General features: G+C 43.9%; 1 protein-coding gene across 18 annotated transcripts in view; it reads left to right on the top strand.

The window, feature by feature from the left end:
* The window catches only part of TCF4 (transcription factor 4), a 137,825-nt gene that overhangs the window by 91,725 nt on the left and 22,969 nt on the right, over window positions 1–23,131 (top strand). For 11 of the 18 annotated variants that reach the window (XM_059847785.1, XM_059847776.1, XM_059847777.1 and 8 more), the window contains 3 exons: window positions 3,023–3,087; window positions 8,521–8,568; window positions 20,325–20,451. In XM_059847785.1, coding sequence (XP_059703768.1) covers window positions 3,023–3,087; window positions 8,521–8,568; window positions 20,325–20,451 — 240 coding nt within the window. The remainder of the gene's footprint in view (window positions 1–3,022; window positions 3,088–8,520; window positions 8,569–20,324; window positions 20,452–23,131) is intronic. The other 7 variants (XM_059847787.1, XM_059847775.1, XM_059847773.1 and 4 more) reach the window with 3 other exon arrangements.

A 23,131-nucleotide genomic window follows, 5' to 3' on the forward strand; every position in this document is an offset into this window, starting at 1 on the left:
TTTGCGATGAGGGGATTGAGGAGCTTCAGTTTGGGATGAGGGGATTGAGGAGCTTCTGATGGGATTGAGGAGCTTCCATTTGGGATGAGGAGATTGAGGAGCTTCTGAGGGGGTTGAGGAGCTTCAGTTTGGGTGAGGGGATTGAGGAACTTCTGAAGGGATTGAGAACTTCAGTTTGTGATGAGGAGATTGAGGAGCTTCTGAAAGGGATTGAGGAGCTTCCATTTGGGATGAGGAGATTGAGGAGCTTCTGAGGGGGTTGAGAACTTCAGTTTGTGATGAGGAGATTGAGGAGCTTCTGAAAGGGATTGAGGAGCTTCCATTTGGGATGAGGAGATTGAGGAGCTTCTGAGGGGGTTGAGAACTTCAGTTCGGGATGAGGAGATTGAGGAGCTTCTGAAGGGATTGAGGAGCTTCCGTTTGGGATGAGGGGATTGAGGAGCTGCAGTTTGGGATGAGGGGATTGAGGAGCTTCTGAGGGGGTTGAGAACTTCAGTTCGGGATGAGGAGATTGAGGAGCTTCTGAAGGGATTGAGGAGCTTCCATTTGGGATGAGTGGATTGAGGAGCTTCTGAAAGGGTTGAGGAGCTTCAGTTTGGGATGAGGAGATTGAGGAGCTTCAGTTTGGGATGAGGGGATTGAGGAGCTACTGAGGGGATTGAGGAGCTTCAGTTTGGGATGAGGGGATTGAGGAGTTTCCATTTGGGATGAGGAGATTGAGGAGCTTCTGAGGGGATTGAGGAGCTTCAGTTTGGGATGAAGGGATTGAGGAGCTTCAATTTGGGATGAGGGGATTGAGGAGCTTCTGAGGGGATTGAGGATCTTCTGAGGGGATTGAGGAGCTTCTGAGGGGATTGAGGAGCTTCCCTTTGGGATGAGGAGAAGGAATTCTCAATCCCCCAAGCGCTGGGAATGAAGCAGTTCCAAACTGGGAGATGGATGAAAGCAGCTCCATCCTTTGGCTCTGCCCTTTGGGATTGATTCCCTCTCCATGCTCCTAAACCTCCTGGGCTGCTGGAAGAACCACGTGGAGTTCCAGACCTTGAGAGATTCCCAGTTCAAATCTCAGAAGGGTCTCGGATTATTCCGGTTTTTAACGGAGTTCTGGGGTTTGGCAGCCTCGTCCTCGGGGTTGGGATGGGCACGTCCCAAGGTGGGGCTGCAGGTTGGGATGAGGGGATTGAGGAGCTTCTGAGGGGATTGAGGAGCTACTGATGGGATTGAGGAGCTTCAGTTTGGGATGAGGAGATTGAGGAGCTTCAGTTTGGGTGAGGGGATTGAGGAGCTTCTGAGGGGATTGAGGAGCTTCCATTTGGGATGAGGAGATTGAGGAGCTTCAGTTTGGGATGAGGGGATTGAGGAGCTTCTGAGGGGATTGAGGAGCTTCAGTTTGGGATCAGGAGATTGAGGAGCTTCTGAGGGGGTTGAGGAGCTTCAGTTTGGGATGAGGAGATTGAGGAGCTTCAGTTTGGGATTGAGGAGCTTCCATTTGGGATGAGGAGATTGAGGAGCTTCAGTTTGGGATGAGGAGATTGAGGAGCTTCAGTTTGGGATGAGGAGATTGAGGAGCTTCTGAGGAGATTGAGGAGCTTCAGTTTGGGATGAGGAGATTGAGGAGCTTCAGTTTAGGATGAGGAGATTGAGTTTTAGATGAGGAGATTGAGGAGCTTCTGAAGGGATTGAGGAGCTTCCATTTGGGATGAGGGGATTGAGGAGCTTCTGAAAGGGTTGAGGAGCTTCAGTTTGGGATGAGGAGATTGAGGAGCTTCAGTTTGGGATGAGGGGATTGAGGAGCTACTGAGGGGATTGAGGAGCTCCAGTTTGGGATGAGGGGATTGAGGAGCTTCTGAGGGGGTTGAGGAGCTTCAGTTTGGGATGAGAGGATTGAGGAGCTTCAGTTTGGGATCAGGGGATTGAGAAGCTTCTGAGGGGATTGAGGAGCTTCCATTTGGGATGAGGGGATTGAGGAGCTTCTGAAAGGGTTGAGGAGCTTCAGTTTGGGATGAGGAGATTGAGGAGCTTCAGTTTGGGATGAGGGGATTGAGGAGCTACTGAGGGGATTGAGGAGCTCCAGTTTGGGATGAGGGGATTGAGGAGTTTCAGTTTGGGATGAGGAGATTGAGGAGCTTCAGTTTGGGATGCGGAGATTGAGGAGCTTCAGTTTGGGATCAGGAGATTGAGGAGCTTCAGTTTGGGATGAGGGGAATGAGGAGCTACTGAGGGGATTGAGGAGCTTCAGTTTGGGATCAGGGGATTGAGGAGCTTCTGAGGGGGTTGAGGAGCTTCAGTTTGGGATGAGAGGATTGAGGAGCTTCAGTTTGGGATCAGGGGATTGAGAAGCTTCTGAGGGGATTGAGGAGCTTCCATTTGGGATGAGGGGATTGAGGAGCTTCTGAAGGGATTGAGGTGCTTCCATTTGGGATGAGGAGATTGAGGAGCTTCCATTTGGGATGAGGGGATTGAGGAGCTTCAGTTTGGGATGAGGGGATTGAGGAGCTTCTGAGGGGATTGAGGAGCTTCAGTTTGGGATGAGGAGATTGAGGAGCTTCTGAAGGGATTGAGGTGCTTCCATTTGGGATGAGGAGATTGAGGAGCTTCCATTTGGGATGAGGGGATTGAGGAGCTTCAGTTTGTGATCAGGGGATTGAGGAGCTTCTGAGGGGGTTGAGGAACTTCAGTTTGGGATCAGGAGATTGAGGAGTTTCTGATGGGATTGAGGAGCTCCAGTTTGGGATGAGGAGCTTCAGGTTGGGATGAGGGGATTGAGGATCTTCTGAGGGGATTGAGGAGCTTCTGAGGGGATTGAGGAGCTTCCCTTTGGGATGAGGAGAAGGAATTCCCAATCCCCCAAGCGCTGGGAATGAAGCAGTTCCAAACTGGGAGATGGATGAAAGCAGCTCCATCCTTTGGCTCTGCCCTTTGGGATTGATTCCCTCTCCATGCTCCTAAACCTCCTAGGCCCCATCTCCATGTTTTCCATGCCTTCATTGGGATTTTTTTTTTTTTGTGCTTTTCTTGCCAGGTAAAACAGAACGAGGCTCCTACTCCTCCTATGGCCGGGATTCCAACCTGCAGGGCTGCCACCAGGTGAGCGGAACCTCGCGGCCTTCAGGGCTCCTCGTGCTCCTAAATCCCCAAATCCCCAAACCCCCAAACCCCCTAATCCCCAAACCCCCAAAGCCCCAAATCCCCAAATCCCCAAACCCCCAAAATCCCAAAAAACAAATCCCCAAATCCTTTGGGATTCAGGGCTTGTCCTGCCAGGACCCAGCGCCCAGTGCCTCATACCTGGTGTTCCTAAATCCCCAAATCCTTTGGGATTCAGGGCTTGTCCTGCCAGGACCCAGCTCCTAATTCCCCATCCCTGGTGTTCCTAAATCCTTTGGGATTCAGGGCTTGTCCTGCCAGGACCCAGCTCCCAGTGCCCCATCCCTGGTGTTCCTAAATCCTTTGGGATTCAGGGCTGGTCCTGCCAGGACCCAGCTCCCAGTGCCCCATCCCTGATGTTCCTAAATCCCCAAATCCTTTGGGATTCAGGGCTGGTCCTGCCAGGACCCAGCTCCCAATTCCCCATCCCTGGTGTTCCTAAATCCCCAAATCTTTTGGGATTCAGGGCTTGTCCTGCCAGGACCCAGCTCCTAATTCCCCATCCCTGATGTTCCTAAATCCCCAAATCCTTTGGGATTCAGGGCTTGTCCTGCCAGGACCCAGCTCCTAATTCCCCATCCCTGGTGTTCCTAAATCCTTTGGGATTCAGGGCTTGTCCTGCCAGGACCCAGCTCCCAATGACCCATCCCTGGTGTTCCTAAATCCCCAAATCCTTTGGGATTCAGGGCTTGTCCTGCCAGGACCCAGCTCTCAGTGCCCCATCCCTGATGTTCCTAAATCCTTTGGGATTCAGGGCTTGTCCTGCCAGGACCCAGCTCCTAATTCCCCATCCCTGGTGTTCCTAAATCCCCAAATCCTTTGGGATTCAGGGCTTGTCCTGCCAGGACCCAGCTCCTAATGCCCCATCCCTGGTGTTCCTAAATCCCCAAATCCTTTGGGATTCAGGGCTGGTCCTGCCAGGACCCAGCTCCCAATGCCCCATCCCTGGTGTTCCTAAATCCCCAAATCCTTTAGGATTCAGGGCTGGTCCTGCCAGGACCCAGCTCCAAATTCTCCATCCCTGATGTTCCTAAATCCCCAAATCCTTTGGGATTCAGGGCTGGTCCTGCCAGGACCCAGCTCCCAATGCCCCATCCCTGGTGTTCCTAAATCCCCAAATCCTTTGGGATTCAGGGCTTGTCCTGCCAGGACCCAGATCCTAATTCCCCATCCCTGGTGTTCCTAAATCCTTTGGGATTCAGGGCTGGTCCTGCCAGGACCCAGCTCCCATTGCCCCATCCCTGGTGTTCCTAAATCCCCAAATCCTTTGGGATTCAGGGCTTGTCCTGCCAGGACCCAGCTCCTAATTCTCCATCCCTGATGTTCCTAAATCCTTTGGGATTCAGGGCTTGTCCTGCCAGGACCCAGCTCCTAATTCCCCATCCCTGATGTTCCTAAATCCCCAAATCCTTTGGGATTCAGGGCTGGTCCTGCCAGGACCCCGCTCCTAATTCCCCATCCCTGGTGTTCCTAAATCCCCAAATCCTTTGGGATTCAGGGCTTGTCCTGCCAGGACCCAGCTCCTAATTCCCCATCCCTGATGTTCCTAAATCCTTTGGGATTCAGGGCTGGTCCTGCCAGGACCCAGCTCCCAATGCCCCATCCCTGGTGTTCCTAAATCCTTTGGGATTCAGGGCTTGTCCTGCCAGGACCCAGCTCCCAGTGCCCCATCCCTGGTGTTCCTAAATCCCCAAATCCTTTGGGATTCAGGGCTGGTCCTGCCAGGACCCAGCTCCCATTGCCCCATCCCTGGTGTTCCTAAATCCCCAAATCCTTTGGGATTCAGGGCTGGTCCTGCCAGGACCCAGCTCCCATTGCCCCATCCCTGATGTTCCTAAATCCCCAAATCCTTTGGGATTCAGGGCAGGTCCTGCCAGGACCCAGCTCCCATTGCCCCATCCCTGGTGTTCCTAAATCCCCAAATCCTTTGGGATTCAGGGCTTGTCCTGCCAGGACCCAGCTCCCAGTGCCCCATCCCTGGTGTTCCTAAATCCCCAAATCCTTTGGGATTCAGGGCTTGTCCTGCCAGGACCCAGCTCCCAATGACCCAACCCTGGTGTTCCTAAATCCCCAAATCCTTTGGGATTCAGGGCTTGTCCTGCCAGGACCCAGCTCCTAATTCCCCATCCCTGGTGTTCCTAAATCCTTTGGGATTCAGGGCTGGTCCTGCCAGGACCCAGCTCCCAATTCCCCATCCCTGGTGTTCCTAAATCCCCAAATCCTTTGGGATTCAGGGCTTGTCCTGCCAGGACCCAGCTCCCAATGCCCCATCCCTGGTGTTCCTAAATCCCCAAATCCTTTGGGATTCAGGGCTTGTCCTGCCAGGACCCAGCTCCTAATTCCCCATCCCTGATGTTCCTAAATCCTTTGGGATTCAGGGCTTGTCCTGCCAGGACCCAGCTCCCATTGCCCCATTCCTGATGTTCCTAAATCCTTTGGGATTCAGGGCTTGTCCTGCCAGGACCCAGCTCCCAATGCCCCAACCCTGGTGTTCCTAAATCCCCAAATCCTTTGGGATTCAGGGCTTGTCCTGCCAGAACCCAGCTCCTAATTCCCCATCCCTGGTGTTCCTAAATCCCCAAATCCTTTGGGATTCAGGGCTTGTCCTGCCAGGACCCAGCTCCTAATTCCCCATCCCTGGTGTTCCTAAATCCTTTGGGATTCAGGGCTGGTCCTGCCAGGACCCAGCTCCCATTGCCCCATTCCTGGTGTTCCTAAATCCCCTGGGCTCTGGGAGGACTCAGGCAGCACTGAGGGACAGGAATAGTTTGGGAATTCGGATTTTTGTCCCTTTTTGGGTCGGGGATTCGGGAGCTTTTCCAGCCTCATCGGTGCCTAAATCCCTCCAGCTCTTACCCAGGAATTCCCTGGAATCGTTTCCACTCCGAACTGGGCGGGAAAAATCAGAATCAGAGGGTGGAAAAGGGATTTAGGAACGTGGGGGGAAGAGCCTGGCAGGGGAATGGGGTGGGAATTCCAGAGGGGAATGGGCTGTGACCTTTCCTTCCCTTTTCCTTTTTCCTCTCCCAATTTTCCATCCCAATTTTCCCTCTCCCAATTTTCCCTCTCCCAATTTTCCATCCCAATTTTCCATCCCAATTTCCCATCTCAATTTTCCCTCTCCCAATTTTCCATCCCAATTTTCCCTCTCCCAATTTTCCATCCCAATTTTCCATCCCAATTTTCCATCCCAATTTCCCATCCCAATTTTCCCTCTCCCAATTTTCCATCCCGATTTTCCCTCTCCCATTTTCCCTCTCCCAATTTTCCATCCCAATTTTCCATCCCAATTTTCCATCCCAATTTTCCATTCCAATTTTCCATCCCAATTTCCCTCTCCCAATTTTCCATCCCAATTTCCCTCTCCCAATTTTCCATCCCAATTTTCCCTCTCCCAATTTCCCATCCCAATTTTCCATCCCAATTTTCCATCCCAATTTTCCATCCCAATTTTCCTTCCCTTCCTTTTCCTTTCCCAATTTCCCTCTCCCAATTTTCCTCTCCCAATTTTCCTCTCCCAATTTTCCATCCCAATTTTCCATCCCAATTTTCCCTCTCCCATTTTCCCTCTCCCAATTTCCCATCCCAATTTTCCTTCCCAATTTCCCTCTCCCAATTTCCCTCTCCCAATTTTCCATCCCAATTTCCCTCTCCCAATTTTCCATCCCAATTTTCCATCCCAATTTTCCCTCTCCCAATTTTCCCTCTCCCAATTTTCCATCCCAATTTTCCATCCCAATTTTCCCTCTCCCAATTTTCCCTCTCCCAATTTTCCATCCCAATTTTCCTTCCTCATTTTCCATCCCAATTTTCCATCCCAATTTTCCATCCCAATTTTCCATCCCAATTTCCCATCCCAATTTCCCTCTCCCAATTTCCCTCTCCCAATTTTCCTCTCCCAATTTTCCATCCCAATTTTCCCTCTCCCAATTTTCCATCCCAATTTTCCAACCCAATTTTCCTCTCCAATTTCCCATCCCAATTTCCCATCCCAATTTCCCATCCCAATTTTCCATCCCAATTTTCCATCCCAATTTTCCATCCCAATTTTCCATCCCAATTTTCCATCCCAATTTTCCATCCCAATTTTCCTCTCCCAATTTTCCCTCTCCCAATTTCCCATCCCAATTTTCCATCCCAATTTTCCTCTCCCAATTTCCCATCCCAATTTTCCCTCTCCCAATTTCCCTCTCCCACTTTTCCATCCCAATTTTCCATCCCAATTTTCCATCCCGATTTTCCCTCTCCCATTTTCCCTCTCCCAATTTTCCATCCCAATTTTCCATCCCAATTTTCCATCCCAATTTTCCATCCCAATTTTCCATCCCAATTTCCCATCCCAATTTCCCATCCCAATTTCCCTCTCCCAATTTTCCATCCCAATTTTCCTCTCCCAATTTCCCATCCCAATTTTCCCTCTCCCAATTTTCCATCCCAATTTTCCTCTCCCAATTTTCCCTCTCCCAATTTTCCCCTCCCAATTTTCCCTCTCCCAATTTTCCATCCCAATTTTCCATCCCAATTTCCCTCCCCCATTTATTTTCCTCTCCCATTTTCCCACAAAATTTAATCCCTAAAAATCCTCAAATATGGGATTTTTTTTTTTTTTGGGGGGAGGAGAATATTTGGGATTTTTTTTTTTCCCATGGGATTTTATCCCTGAAATCTCATTTTTTAGAAAGATTTTTGGGGAATTTTTCCATGGAATTTAATCCTTAAAATCTGAAATATTGGGGAACACCAAGCTGGGATTTTTGGGGGGAATTTTTCCATGGAATTTAATCCTTAAAATCTGAAATATTGGGGAACACCAAGCTGGGATTTTTTAGGGAATTTTCCATGGAATTTAATCCTTAAAATCTGAAATATTGGGCAACACCAAGCTGGGATTTTTTGGGGAATTTTCCATGGAATTTAATCCTTAAAATCTGAAATCTTGGGGAACACCAAGCTGGGATTTTTTGGGGAATTTTCCATGGAATTTAATCCTTAAAATCTGAAATATTGGGCAACACCAAGCTGGGATTTTTTGGGGAATTTTCCATGGAATTTAATCCTTAAAATCTGAAATATTGGGGAACACCAAGCTGGGATTTTTGGGGGAATTTTCCATGGAATTTTATCAGGGATCTTGATAAATTTGGGGAAATTTTTTTTAAGCTGTCAAAAAAAAAAAAAAAAAATTTGGGATTTTCCTTTTCCTTCCCGAGCTGGGAAAAATTTGGGATCAATTTTGATCCCGTTTTTTCCTCAGGTTTAAAATTTCTGCAAAAAAAAAAAAAAAAAAAAAATTTCTTTGCCCTCCATTCCTTCTCATTTAATAATTTGAATTTTTGGGAATTTTTTCTTTTTTTTTTTTGTCTTTTCCCGTAGCTTTTTCCAGAGGAAAAAGTCGGGATGAGGAAGCCAAAACTCCGTGGGGTACGTGGATGTTTTGTTTTTTTTTTTCTGGGAAGTTTTAAAATTGGGATTTTGTTTTTTTAGAAGGGGAGGGGAGGTGAAATTTTGAATTTTTTAATCCCTAGGAAAAAAAAAAAAAAACCCCTCAAATAGGGGAAAAAAACCAAATTGGGATTTTTGGGGAATTTTTTCTATTTTAGCCCTGAAATCTCATATTTTTGGGAGGATTTTTTTCCATGGAATTTTATCCCAAAAAAAAAAAAAAATCAAATTGGGGGAAAAAACAGGTTGGGGGGGTTGGGAGAATTTTTGGGAATTTTTGGGAAAATTTTTGGGAATATTTGGGGGAATTTTTGGGAAATTTTGGGAGAATTTTGGGGAAATTTTTGGGAGAGTTTTTGGGAATTTTTGGGAGGATTTTTGGGAGTTTTTGGGAGGATTTTTGGGAATTTTTGGGAGGATTTTGGGAATTTTTGGGAGGATTTTGGGAGAATTTTGGGAGAATTTTTGGGAGTTTTTGGGGGAATTTTTGGGAAATGTTGGGAGAATTTTTGGGAAATTTTGGGAGAATTTGGGGGAATTTTTGGGATGATGGAGAAGGAATTTTGGGATGATGGAGAAGGAATTTTGGGATGATGGAGAAAGAATTTTTGGGAGGATGGCGAGGGAATTTTTGGGAGGATGGAGAAAGAATTTCGGGAGGATTGGGAAGGAATTTTGTGAGGATGGAGAAGGAATTTCATGATGATGGAGAGAGAATTTTTGTGAGGATGGAGAGGGAATTTTTGGGATGATGAAGGAATTTTTGTGAGGATGAAGAGGGAATTTTGTGAGGATTAAGAGAAAAATTTTGTGAGGATGGAGAAGGAATTTTTGGGATGATGGAGAAGGAATTTTGTGAGGATGAAGAGAGAATTTTTGGGCGGATGGAGAGGGAACTTTTTGGGCGGATGGAGAAGGAATTTTCGGGAGGATGAAGAGGGAATTTTTGGGAGGATGGAGAGAGAATTTTTGGGAGGATGGAGAGAGAATTTTTGGGAGGATTAAGAGAGAAATTTTGTGAGGATGGAGAGGGAATTTTGGTATGATGGAGAGAGAACTTTTGGGAGGATTAAGAGAGAAATTTTGTGAGGATGGAGAAGGAATTTCGTGAGGATGGAGAAGGAATTTTCGGGACCATGGGGAGGGAATTTTGTGAGGATTAAGAGAGAAAATTTGTGAGAATGAAGAGGGAATTTTCGGGACGATGGAGAGGAAATTTTTGGGAGGATTAAGAGCGAAATTTTGTGAGGATGGAGAAGGAATTTCGGGACGATAGACAGAGAATTTCGGGACGCTAGACAGAGAATTTTGTGAGGATGGAGAAGGAATTTCGGGACGCTAGACAGAGAATTTTGTGAGGATGGAGAAGGAATTTCGGGACGCTAGACAGAGAATTTTGGGGACGACAGAGAAAGAAATTTGGGCGGATGCGAAGCGAACTTGGTGAGGACGCAGAGAGAATTTGGGGGGAGGATGCCGAGCTCAGAGCTGAGCCATCCATCCAGCTCTGTCCCCACCTTCCCGCGGACACAAGGAGCGCTTTGTGCAGGTGCTGAGGCCGGTGCTGAGCGGGTTAAGCCGAGCGCGGGGGCCCAGCCTTAATTGGCCTATTTAAGGGCTCATTTGCATATGAATGGCGCGCTAGCGAAGCAGCGCTAAGTCTGTTGTGAGTGACACGGTGATTAGAATTTCGATTAGGGCAAACACATTCCCCACTTCGCCGCGGCGCTAATTGCTCCCAGGCCGGCTTGATTAGTTGGGGTTTGGGGGGGGGATCCCGGTTCTTTGGGGGGACACGGGTTTGGGGGTTCCACTTTAGGGGGTTTGAGTTTGGGGGATTTGAGTTTGGGGGTTCCACTTTAGGGGATTTGAGTTTGGGGGTTCGAGTTTGGGGGTTCCACTTTAGGGGATTTGAGTTTGGGGGTTTGAGTTTGGGGGATTTGAGTTTGGGGGTTCCAGGTTTGGGGGATTTGAGTTTGGGGCTCTGAGTTTGGGGAATTTGAGTTTGGGGGATAGGAGTTTGGGGGATTTGAGTTTGAGGATCTGAGTTTGGGGAATTTGAGTTTGGGGGATAGGAGTTTGGGGGATTTGAGTTTGAGGATCTGAGTTTGGGGGATTTGAGTTTGGGGGTTCCACTTTAGGGGATTTGAGTTTGGGGGATTTGAGTTTGGGGGATTTGAGTTTGGGGGATCCAAGTTTGGGGGATTTGAGTTTGAGGGATTTGGGTTTGGGGGATTTGGGTTTGGGGGATTTGAGTTTGGGGGATTTGGGTTTGGGGGATTTGAGTTTCAGGGATTTGGGTTTGGGGGTTCCACTTTAGGGGGATTTGAGTTTGAGGGATTTGAGTTTGAGGGATTTGAGTTTGGGGGATTTGAGTTTGGGGGATTTGAGTTTGGGAACTCTGAGTTTGGGGGATTTGAGTTTGGGGGATTTGAGTTTGGGGGATTTGAGTTTGGGGGATTTGAGTTTGAGGGATTTGAGTTTGGGGGATTTGAGTTTGAGGGATTTGAGTTTGGGGGATTTGAGTTTGGGGGATTTGAGTTTGGGGGAACTCTGAGTTTGGGGGATTTGAGTTTGGGGGATTTGAGTTTGAGGGATTTGGGTTTGGGGGTTCCAGATTTGGGGGTCTGAGTTTGAGGGATTTGAGTTTGAGGGATTTGAGTTTGGAGGATTTGAGTTTGGGGGATCTGAGTGTGGGGGATTTGTGTTTTGGGGATTTGAGTTTGGGGGTTCCAGATTTGGGGGATTTGAGTTTGGGGGGGATTTGAGTTTGGGGGCTCTGAGTTTGAGGGATTTGGGTTTGGGGGATTTGGGTTTGGGGGATTTGAGTTTGGGGGATTTGAGTTTGGGGGATTTGAGTTTGGGAACTCTGAGTTTGGGGATCCTGAGTGTGGGGGATTTGAGTTTGAGGGATTTGAGTTTGGGGGATTTGAGTTTGGGGGATTTGAGTTTGGGGGTTCCACTTTAGGGGGATTTGAGTTTGAGGGGTTTGAGTTTGGGGGATTTGAGTTTGGGGGATTTGAGTTTGGGAACTCTGAGTTTGGGGGATTTGAGTTTGAGGGATTTGAGTTTGGGGGTTCCAGGTTTGGGGGATTTGAGTTTGGGGGTTTGAGTTTGGGGCTCTGAGTTTGGGGGATTTGAGTTTGGGGGATTTGAGTTTGGGGGATTTGAGTTTGGGGGAATTTGAGTTTGGGGGTTCCACATTTGGGGGTCTGAGTTTGGGGGATTTGAGTTTGGGAACTCTGAGTTTGGGGGTTTCAGGTTTGGGGGATTTGAGTTTGGGGGATTTGAGTTTGGGAACTCTGAGTTTGGGGGGTTTGAGTTTGGGGGTTCCAGGTTTGGGGGATTTGAGTTTGGGGGTTCGAGTTTGGGGGTTCCACATTTGGGGGATTTGAGTTTGGGGGATTTGAGTTTGGGGGATTTGGATTTGGGGGATTTGAGTTTGGGGGGATTTGAGTTTGAGGGATTTAAGTTTGGGGGATTCCAGTTTGGGGGATTTGAGTTTGGGGGTCCTGAGTTTGGGGGATTTGAGTTTGAGGGATTTGAGTTTGGGGGTCCTGAGTTTGGGGGATTTGGGTTTGGGGGATTTGAGTTTGGGGGATTTGAGTTTGGGGAAATCTGAGTTTGGGGGATTTGAGTTTGGGGGTTCCACATTTGGGGGTTCTGAGTTTAGGGGTTCCACATTTGGGGGTTCCAGATTTGGGGGATTTGAGTTTGAGGGATTTGAGTTTGAGGGATTTGAGTTTGGGGGATTTGAGTTTGGGGGATTTGAGTTTGGGAACTCTGATTTGGGGGTCTGAATTTGGGGCTTCCACATTTGGGATTTCCACATTTGGGGGATCTGAGTTTGGGAACTCTGAGTTTAGGGGTCCTAAGTGTGGGGGATTTGAGTTTGGGGGATTTGAGTTTGGGGGATTTGAGTTTGAGGGGTTTGAGTTTGAGGGATTTGGGTTTGGGGAATTTGAGTTTGAGGGATTTGAGTTTGAGGGATTTGAGTTTGAGGGATTTGAGTTTGAGGGATTTAAGTGTGGGGGATTTGAGTTTGGGGTCCTGAGTGTGGGGGATTTGAGTTTGGGGGTTTGAGTTTGAGGGATTTGAGTTTGGGGGGATTTGAGTTTGGGGAATTTGAGTTTGGGGGATTTGAGTTTGGGAACTCTGAGTTTGGGGATCCTGAGTGTGGGGGATTTGAGTTTGGGGTATTTGAGTTTGGGGGAATTTGAGTTTGGGGGTTCCACTTTAGGGGATTTGAGTTTGGGGGATTTGAGTTTGGGGGATCCAAGTTAGGGGGATTTGAGTTTGAGGGGTTTGAGTTTGAGGGATTTGGGTTTGGGGAATTTGAGTTTGGGGGATTTGAGTTTGGGGGATTTGGGTTTGGGGGATTTGAGTTTGAGGGATTTGAGTTTGAGGGATTTGAGTTTGAGGGATTTAAGTGTGGGGGATTTGAGTTGGGGGATTTGAGTTTGGGAACTCTGAGTTTGGGGGTCTGAATTTGGGGCTTCCACATTTGGGATTTCCACATTTGGGGGATCTGAGTTTGGGAACTCTGAGTTTAGGGGTCCTAAGTGTGGGGATTTGAGTTTGGGGGATGTGAGTTTGGGGGATTTGAGTTTGGGGATTTGAGTTTGGGGATTTGAGTTTGGGGGTTCAACATTTGGGATTTCCAAATTTGGGGGTTCCAGATTTGGGATTTCCAAATTTGGGGGTTCTGAGTTTGGGGGTTCCACATTTGGGGAAATCCCAGTTTGGATAAATCTCTTCCTTTACCCCCTGAGATTTCTCTATTTCACCCCTATTTAATGTATAGAATGAATAACCCAGCTCCTGCCTGTCCTCCATTTAATGTATAGAATAAATAACCCAGCTCCTGCCTGTCCTCCACTTAATGTATAGAATGAATAACCCAGCTCCTCTATTTAATGTATAGAAGGCACCATTGAGATCCATACCTTCCCTGCCCCACCTTGGCCCTTGTATAGATTTGATTGATGGTATAGATTGTGCTCAGGATCAATGTATAGATCACGGGGATGGGGAACAGCCGGGGGGATGAGATATTGCATTGATTCTATAGGCTGGTCACCTATAGAGTGCATTAGATATTGATTCATTGCCTATATAATACATAGGATGCGTTCTAGATATTGAATTTATTCTATAGGCTTTATACCTATAGAATCCATTGTATATGAATATATTATATTTATTACATTGCATATATAACACATGGTATATGTTCTAGATATTGAATTTATTCTATAGGTTTTATACCTATAGAATCCATTATATGTGAATACATTATATTTATTACATTGCATATATAACACATGCTATATGTTCTAGATATTGAATTTATTCTATAGGTTTTATACCTATAGAATCCATTATATGTGAATACATTATATTTATTACATTGCATATATAACACATGGTATATGTTCTAGATATTGAATTTATTCTATAGGTTTTATACCCATAGAATCCATTATATATGAATATATTATACTTATTACATTGCATATATAACACATGGTATATGTTCTAGATATTGAATTTATTCTATAGGTTTTATACCTATAGAATCCATTATATATGAATACATTATATTTATTACATTGCATATATAACACATGGTATATGTTCTAGATATTGAATTTATTCTATAGGTTTTATACCTATAGAATCCATTATATGTGAATATATTATATTTATTACATTGCATATATAACACATATATAACACATGGTATATGTTTTAGATACTGGATTTATTCTATAGGTTGTACACATGTAGAATGCATTATATGTTAATATATTGTATACATCGTACATGCTAATGAGTGCATTGTATATCACACACAGTGCATCTATAACACATTCTATATGGAGATATTGTATACATCATACATGCTAATGAGTGCATTGTATATCACACACTGCATCTATAACACATTCTATATGGATATATTGTATACATCGTACATGCTAATGAGTGCATTGTATATCACACACTGCATCTATAACACATTCTATATGGATATATTGTATACATCATACATGCTAATGAATGCATTGTATATCACACACTGCATCTATAACACATTCTATATGGAGATATTGTATACATCGTACATGCTAATGAATGCATTGTATATCACACAGTGCATCTATAACACATTCTATATGGATATATTGTATACATCATACATGCTAATGAGTGCATTGTATATCACACACAGTGCATCTATAACACATTCTATATGGATATATTGTATACATCATACTTGCTAATGAATGCATTGTATATCACACACTGCATCTATAACACATTCTATATGGAGATATTGTATACATCATACTTGCTAATGAGTGCATTGTATATCACACACAGTGCATCTATAACACATTCTATATGGAGATATTGTATACATCATACATGCTAATGAATGCATTGTATATCACACACTGCATCTATAACACATTCTATATGGAGATATTGTATACATCATACATGCTAATGAGTGCATTGTATATCACACACTGCATCTATAACACATTCTATATGGAGATATTGTATACATCATACATGCTAATGAGTGCATTGTATATCACACAGTGCATCTATAACACATTCTATATGGAGATATTGTATGCATCATACATGCTAATGAGTGCATTGTATATCACACACTGCATGGAATACATTCTATATTTCTATATCCTATGTAAAATTCATTCCAGATGAATATATAATATTTAATACATCATATATATAACACATCCTATATAGAATACATTCTCTATATTTTACAATATGTATAGAATTCATTCCTGGTGAATATATAGTATTTAATACATCTTATATATAACACATCCTATATAGAATACATTCTCTATATTGTACATGTGTATAAAATTCATTCCAGATGAAGATATAATGTTTAATACATTTTATACAACATATAATAATACATAATATATAATATATAATTATATATAAGGAATAATAGACATTGTCTAATAATACATAATATATAATATACAATAATATATAAGGAATAATAGCTAATGTATAATAACACATAATATATAATATATAATAATATACAAGGAATAGTCAATAATGTATAATAATACATAATATATAGTATATAGTAATATATATGGAATAATAGCTAATGTATAATAACACATCATATATAATATATAGTAATATATAGGGAATAGTCAATAATGTATAATAATACATAATATATAGTATATAGTAATATATAAGGAATAATAGCTAATGTATAATAACACATATTATATAATATGTAATCATACATAATCTATAATAGATGCATTCTCTCTATGATGCATCCTGTATAAAATACATTCCACATGAATATGGAATATTTGATATATTGCACGTCCTATATTGGCTGTGTGGTATCTCTGCTTCCTATGCATTCCATAATTATAGTATATTATAGTATATTATAGTATATTCTAACATAGTGTATTATAGTATATTATAGTATATTCTATTACATATAATCACATTGCATTACATTAGATTACAGTATATTATAATTACATCACATTATATTATATTATAATTGCATTATATTATATTATATTACATATTATAATTACATTGCATTACATTACATTAGATTCCAGTATATTATAATTACATTACATCACATTATATTATATTATAATTGCATTATACAATATTGTATATTATAATTACATTGCATTACCTTAAATTACATTACATCACATTATAATTACATTACATTATATTATATTATAATTACATTATACTATATTATAATATACTATATATTAGATTGGCATTACATTACATTATAATTACTTTACATTATAATATATTATATTATAATTGCATTTTAATATATTATATTATAATATAATATATATTAGATTGGCATTACATTACTTTATAATTACATTTAATTCCATTATATTATATTCTAACTGCATTATACTATATACTATACACTATATACTATATTATTTATTATAATTACATTGCATTACATTACATTATAATTACATTACATTTCATTATCTTATAATTGCATTATATTATATTATCTTATATTATATTACACTATACTATACTATATTATACTATATTATATTATATATGATAATAACATTACATTACATTATATTATAATTACATTGCATTACATTACATTATATTATATTATAATTACATTATATTATATTATATTATAATTACATTACATTACATTACATTATATTATATTATAATTACATTACATCCCTTTATATTATAATTTCATTACATTACATTACATTATAATTACATTGTATTATAATTACATTACATTACATGACATTACATTATATTATAATTACATTACATTACATTACATTACATTATATTATAATTACATTATATTATAATTACATTACGTTATAATTTAATTACATTACATTATATTATATTATTATTACATTACATTATTTTATAATTACATTACATTGTATTATAGTATAATTACATTTAATTATATTATAATTACATTACATCACATTATATTATAATTACATGAAATTACATTATATTATAATTACATTACATCATATTACATTACAATTGCATTACATTACATTATATTATATATTATAATTACATTGCATTACATCACATTACATTATATTATAATTACTTTACATCCCATTATATTATAATTACTTTACATTACATTACATTATAATTACATTACATCACATGATATTATAATTACCTTACATGATATTCTAATGACCTGATATTATATTGTAATTAATTACACCCTCTCTATAAATTCGATCGAATTTTCCCCGTTCCCCCCCCACCCCAACCCCAATGGCGCCGCCTCACCCCCACGGATTTTTAATGGGACATTCCGAATTTATCCCCCACCCAAATCCCATAAAATTCCCCTTTAGAGCTCCCCGCGTTTCCCGACCCCGCAATTCCCGACCCCGCAATTCCCGACCCCACAATTCCCGACCCCACAATTCCCCACCCCACAATTCCCGACCCCACAATTCCTGACCCCGCAATTCCCCACCCCACAATTCCCGACCCCACAATTCCCCACCCCACAATTCCCGACCCCACAATTCCCGACCCCACAATTCCCGACCCCGCAATTCCCGACCCCACAATTCCCCACCCCACAATTCCTGACCCCGCATTTCCCGACCCCACAATTCCCGACCCCACAATTCCCGACCCCACAATTCCCCACCCCACAATTCCCGACCCCACAATTCCTGACCCCACAATTCCCGACCCCACAATTCCCGAACCCACAATTCCCGACCCCACAAATCCCCACCCCGCAATTCCCCACCCCACAATTCCAGACCCCGCAATTCCCGACCCCACAATTCCAGACCCCACAATTCCCCACCCCACAATTCCCGACCCCACAATTCCCAACCCCGCAATTCCTGGGAGTTTTCTTGGGATTGGGAACTGTGGGGGGTCTCTGTGAATGTTCCAGGTTATTTATGGGGTTGGGATCGGGATCAGGATTGGGATTGGGATCAGGATTGGGATTGGGATCCGGACTGGGATCAGGATAAGGACAGGGATCAGGATTGGGATTGGGATCGGGATCAGGATTGGGATCAGGATTGGGATCAGGATTGGGATCAGGATAAGGATTGGGATCGGGATTGGGATCAGGATAAGGACAGGGATCAGGATCAGGATTGGGATTGGGATCAGGACTGGGATTGGGATCAGGATTGGGATTGGGATCAGATTGGGATTTGGATCAGGATCAGGGCTGGGATCAGGATTGGGATTGGGATCAGGATCAGGATTGGGATTGGGATCAGGATTGGGATCAGGATTGGGATTGGGATCAGGATTGGGATTGGGATCAGGATTGGGATCAGGATTGGGATTGGGATCAGGATTGGGATTGGGATCAGGATTGGGATTTGGATCAGGATCAGGACTGGGATCAGGATCAGGATTGGGATCAGGATAATGACTGGGATAAAGATTGGGATCAGGATTGGGATTGGGATCGGGATAAGGATTGGGATCAGGATTGGGATCAGGATTGGGATCAGGATAAGGATTGGGATCAGGATTGGGATCAGGATTGGGATCAGGATAAGGATTGGGATCAGGATTGGGATCAGGATAAGGACAGGGATCAGGATCAGGATTGGGATTGGGATCAGGATTGGGATTGGGATCAGATTGGGATTTGGATCAGGATCAGGGCTGGGATCAGGATCAGGATTGCGATCAGGATAATGACTGGGATAAAGATTGGGATCAGGATTGGGATCAGGATTAGGATTGGGATCAGGATTGGGATTGGGATCAGGATTGGGATCAGGATTGGGATCAGGATAAGGACAGGGATCAGGATCAGGATTGGGATTAGGATTGGGATCAGGATTGGGATTTGGATCAGGATCAGGACTGGGATCAGGATCAGGATTGGGATCAGGATAAGGATTGGGATAAGGATTGGGATCAGGATTGGGATCAGGATAAGGACAGGGATCAGGATCAGGATTGGGATCAGGATTGGGATTGGGATCAGGATTGGGATCAGGATAAGGACAGGGATCAGGATTGGGATTGGGATCAGGATTGGGATTGGGATCAGATTGGGATTTGGATCAGGATCAGGGCTGGGATCAGGATTAGGATTGGGATCAGGATTGGGATTGGGATCAGGATTGGGATTTTTATCAGGATCAGGACTGGGATCAGGATCAGGATTGGGATCAGGATAATGACTGGGATAAAGATTGGGATCAGGATTGGGATTGGGATCAGGATTAGAAATGGGATCAGGATTGGGATTTGGGATTGGGATCAGGATTAGAATTGGGATCGGGATCGGGATTGGGATCAGGATTGGGGTTGGGATTGGGATTGGGATCAGGATTAGAATTGGTATAGGGATTGGGATTGGGATCAGGATTGGGGTTGGGATTGGGATCAGGATTAGAATTGGGATTGGGATAAGGATCAGGATTGGGATCAGGATTGGCATTGGGATTGGGATCAGGATTAGAATTGGGATTGAGATTAGGATTGGGATTGGGAATGGATTGGGATTGGGTTCAGGATTGGGATCGGGACTGGGATCAGGATTGGGGTCAGGATTAGAATTGGGATTGGAATCGGGATTTGGGTCAGGATCGGGATTGGGGTCGGGATCAGGATTGGGATTTGGGATTCGGAATGGATTGGGATCAGGATTAGAATTGGGATCAGGATTGGGATTGGGGTAAGGATCAGGACTGGGGTTTGGGACTGGGGTCAGGATTAGAATCGGGATCAGGGTTGGGATTGGGATCAGGATTGGGATCCGGATTGGGATCGGGATTGGGATCAGGATTGGGATTGGGGTCGGGATTAGAATTGGGATTGAGATTAGGATTGGGATTGGGAATGGATTGGGATTGGGTTCAGGATTGGGATCGGGATTGGGATCAGGATCGGGATTGGGGTCAGGATCAGGATTAGGACTGGGATTGGGATCAGGATCGGGATTGGGGTTGGGATCAGGATTAGAATTGGGATCGGGATTGGGATCAGGATCGGGATTGGGGTCAGGATCAGGATTAGGACTGGGATTGGGATTGGGATTGGGGTCGGGATTGGGGTCGGGATCAGGATGGGGATTTGGGATGGGGATGGGGATGCCCTAGCGCCGCGTGTTCCCGCAGCAGAGCCTGCTGGGAGGGGACATGGAGCTGGCCACGCCCGGGGCGCTGTCCCCCAGCAAGCCGGGATCCCAGTTCTACCAGTACGGGGGCAGCGCGCGCCGGAGACCCCTGCACGGCTCCTCCATGGGTGAGTGACCCCAGAAACCCCAAAAATAACCCCAGCAATCACCCCATCAACCCCATCAATAACCCCATAAATCCCATAAACCCCATCAACCCCATCAATCCCATAAATCCTATAAATAACCCCAGAAATCCCATCAATCCCATAAATAAACCCCATAAACCCCATAAATCCCACAAACCCCATAAACCCCAAAAATCCCATCAATCCCATAAATAAACCCATCAATCCCATAAATAAACACCATAAACCCCATAAATCCCATAAACCCCATTAATCCCATCAATCCCATAAATAAAACCCATAAATCCTATAAATCCCATAAATAAACCCCATAAATCCTATAAATCCCAAAAATAAACCCCAAAAATCCCATAAACCCTATAAATCCCATAAACCCCATAAATCTTATAAATAACCCCAGAAATCCCATCAATCCCATAAATAAACCCCATAAATCCCATAAATCCCACAAACCCCATAAACCCCAAAAATCCCATCAATCCCATAAATAAACCCATCAATCCCATAAATAAACCCCATAAACCCCATAAATCCCACAAACCCCATAAACCCCAAAAATCCCATCAATCCCATAAATAAACCCATCAATCCCATAAATAAACCCATCAATCCCAAAAATAAACACCATAAACCCCATAAATCCCATAAACCCCATTAATCCCATCAATCCCATAAATAAACCCCATAAATCCTATAAAGCCCATAAATAAACCCCATAAATTCTATAAATCCCAAAAATAAACCCCAAAAATCCCATAAACCCTATAAATCCCATAAACCCCATAAATCTTATAAATAACCCCAGAAATCCCATCAATCCCATAAATAAACCCCATAAATCCCATAAATCCCATAAATAACCCCATCAATCCCATCAATCCCATAAATAAACCCCATAAGCCCTATAAATCCTATAAACCCCATTAATCCCATAAATAAACCCCATTAATCCCATAAATAACCCCAGAAACCCCATAAATAACCCCATCAATCCCATAAGCCCCCAAAATCCCATAAATCCCATAAATCCCAGTGATCCCAGTAACTCACAGACCCTCTGTGGATGTGTGACCCCATAAATCCCATAAATCCCATCCCAACCCTTTATCCTCCCTCCTTCCATCCCATTCCTTTTCTCCGGCACCCAAAACCCCAAAACCCCCCAAAAATCCCCCAAACCCCAAATCCTCAAAAGCCCCAAAATCCCCCCCCAAAAACCCAAACTCCAAAAACCCAAAAACCCAAAAACCCCAAAACCCCAAATCCCCAAAATCACAAAATCCCAAATCCCCAAAACCCCCAAACCCCCTAATCCCAAATCCACAAAACCCAAAACCCCAAATCCCAAAACCCTCAAATCCCAAAACCCCAAATCCCAAATCCCCAAATCCCAAATCCCAAAACCCCCAAAACCCCAAATCCCCAAAACCCCCAAAACCCCAAACCCCAAATCCCCAAATCCCAAACCCCAAATCCTAAATCCCAAAACCCCCAAACCCCAAATCCCCAAATCCCAAAACCCCCAAACCCCCAAACCCCAAACCCCCAAATCCCAAAATCCCCAAAACCCCAAATCCCAAACCCCCAAATCCCAAAAAAATCCCAAACCCCAAATCCCAAATCCACAAAACCCCAAATCCCAAACCCCAAAACCCCAAACCCCCAAATCCCAAAACCCCAAATCCCCAAACCCCAAATCCCCAAAACCCCAAATCACAAACCCCCAAAACCCCAAATCCCCAAATTCTAAACCCCCAAACCCCAAACCCCAAATCCCAAAACCCCAAATCCCCAAATCCCAAAACCCCCAAAACCCCAAATCCCCAAACCCCAAATCCCAAAACCCCAAACCCCAAATCCCCAAATCCCAAAACCCCCAAAACCCCAAATCCCAAAACCCCCAAACCCCAAAACCCCAAACCCCCAAATCCCAAATCCCAAAACCCCAAAATCCCCAAAACCCCAAATCCCAAATCCCCAAAACCCCCAAAACCCCAAATCCCCAAAACCCCCAAAACCCCAAATCCCCAAATCCCAAACCCCAAATCCTAAATCCCAAAACCCCCAAACCCCAAATCCCCAAATCCCAAACCCGAAATCCCAAAACCCCCAAACCCCAAAACCCAAAACCCCCAAATCCCAAAACCCCAAATCCCAAAATCCCCAAAACCCCAAATCCCAAATCCACAAAACCCAAAACCCCCAAACCCCAAACCCCCAAATCCCAAACCCTAAATCCCAAAACCCCCAAACCCCAAAACCCCAAACCCCCAAATCCCAAAATCCCCAAAACCCCAAATCCCAAATCCACAAAACCCAAAACCCCCAAACCCCAAACCCCCAAATCCCAAAACCCCCAAACCCCCAAATCCCAAACCCCCAAACCCCAAACCCCAAATCCCAAAACCCCCAAACCCCAAATCCCCAAATCCCAAAACCCCCAAACCCCAAATCCCCAAACCCCAAATCCCAAAACCCCAAACCCCAAATCCCAAAACCCCCAAACCCCCAAACCCCAAAACCCCAAAATCCCAAAACCCCAAACCCCCAAAGCCCAAATCCCAAAAAATCCCAAATCCCCAAATCCCAAATCCCAAAACCCCCAAACCCCAAATCCCCAAAACCCCCAAACCCCAAAACCCCAAAACCCCAAACCCCC

This window comes from Haemorhous mexicanus, chromosome 5, assembly GCF_027477595.1.
Source record: "Haemorhous mexicanus isolate bHaeMex1 chromosome 5, bHaeMex1.pri, whole genome shotgun sequence".
Lineage (NCBI taxonomy): Eukaryota > Metazoa > Chordata > Aves > Passeriformes > Fringillidae > Haemorhous > Haemorhous mexicanus.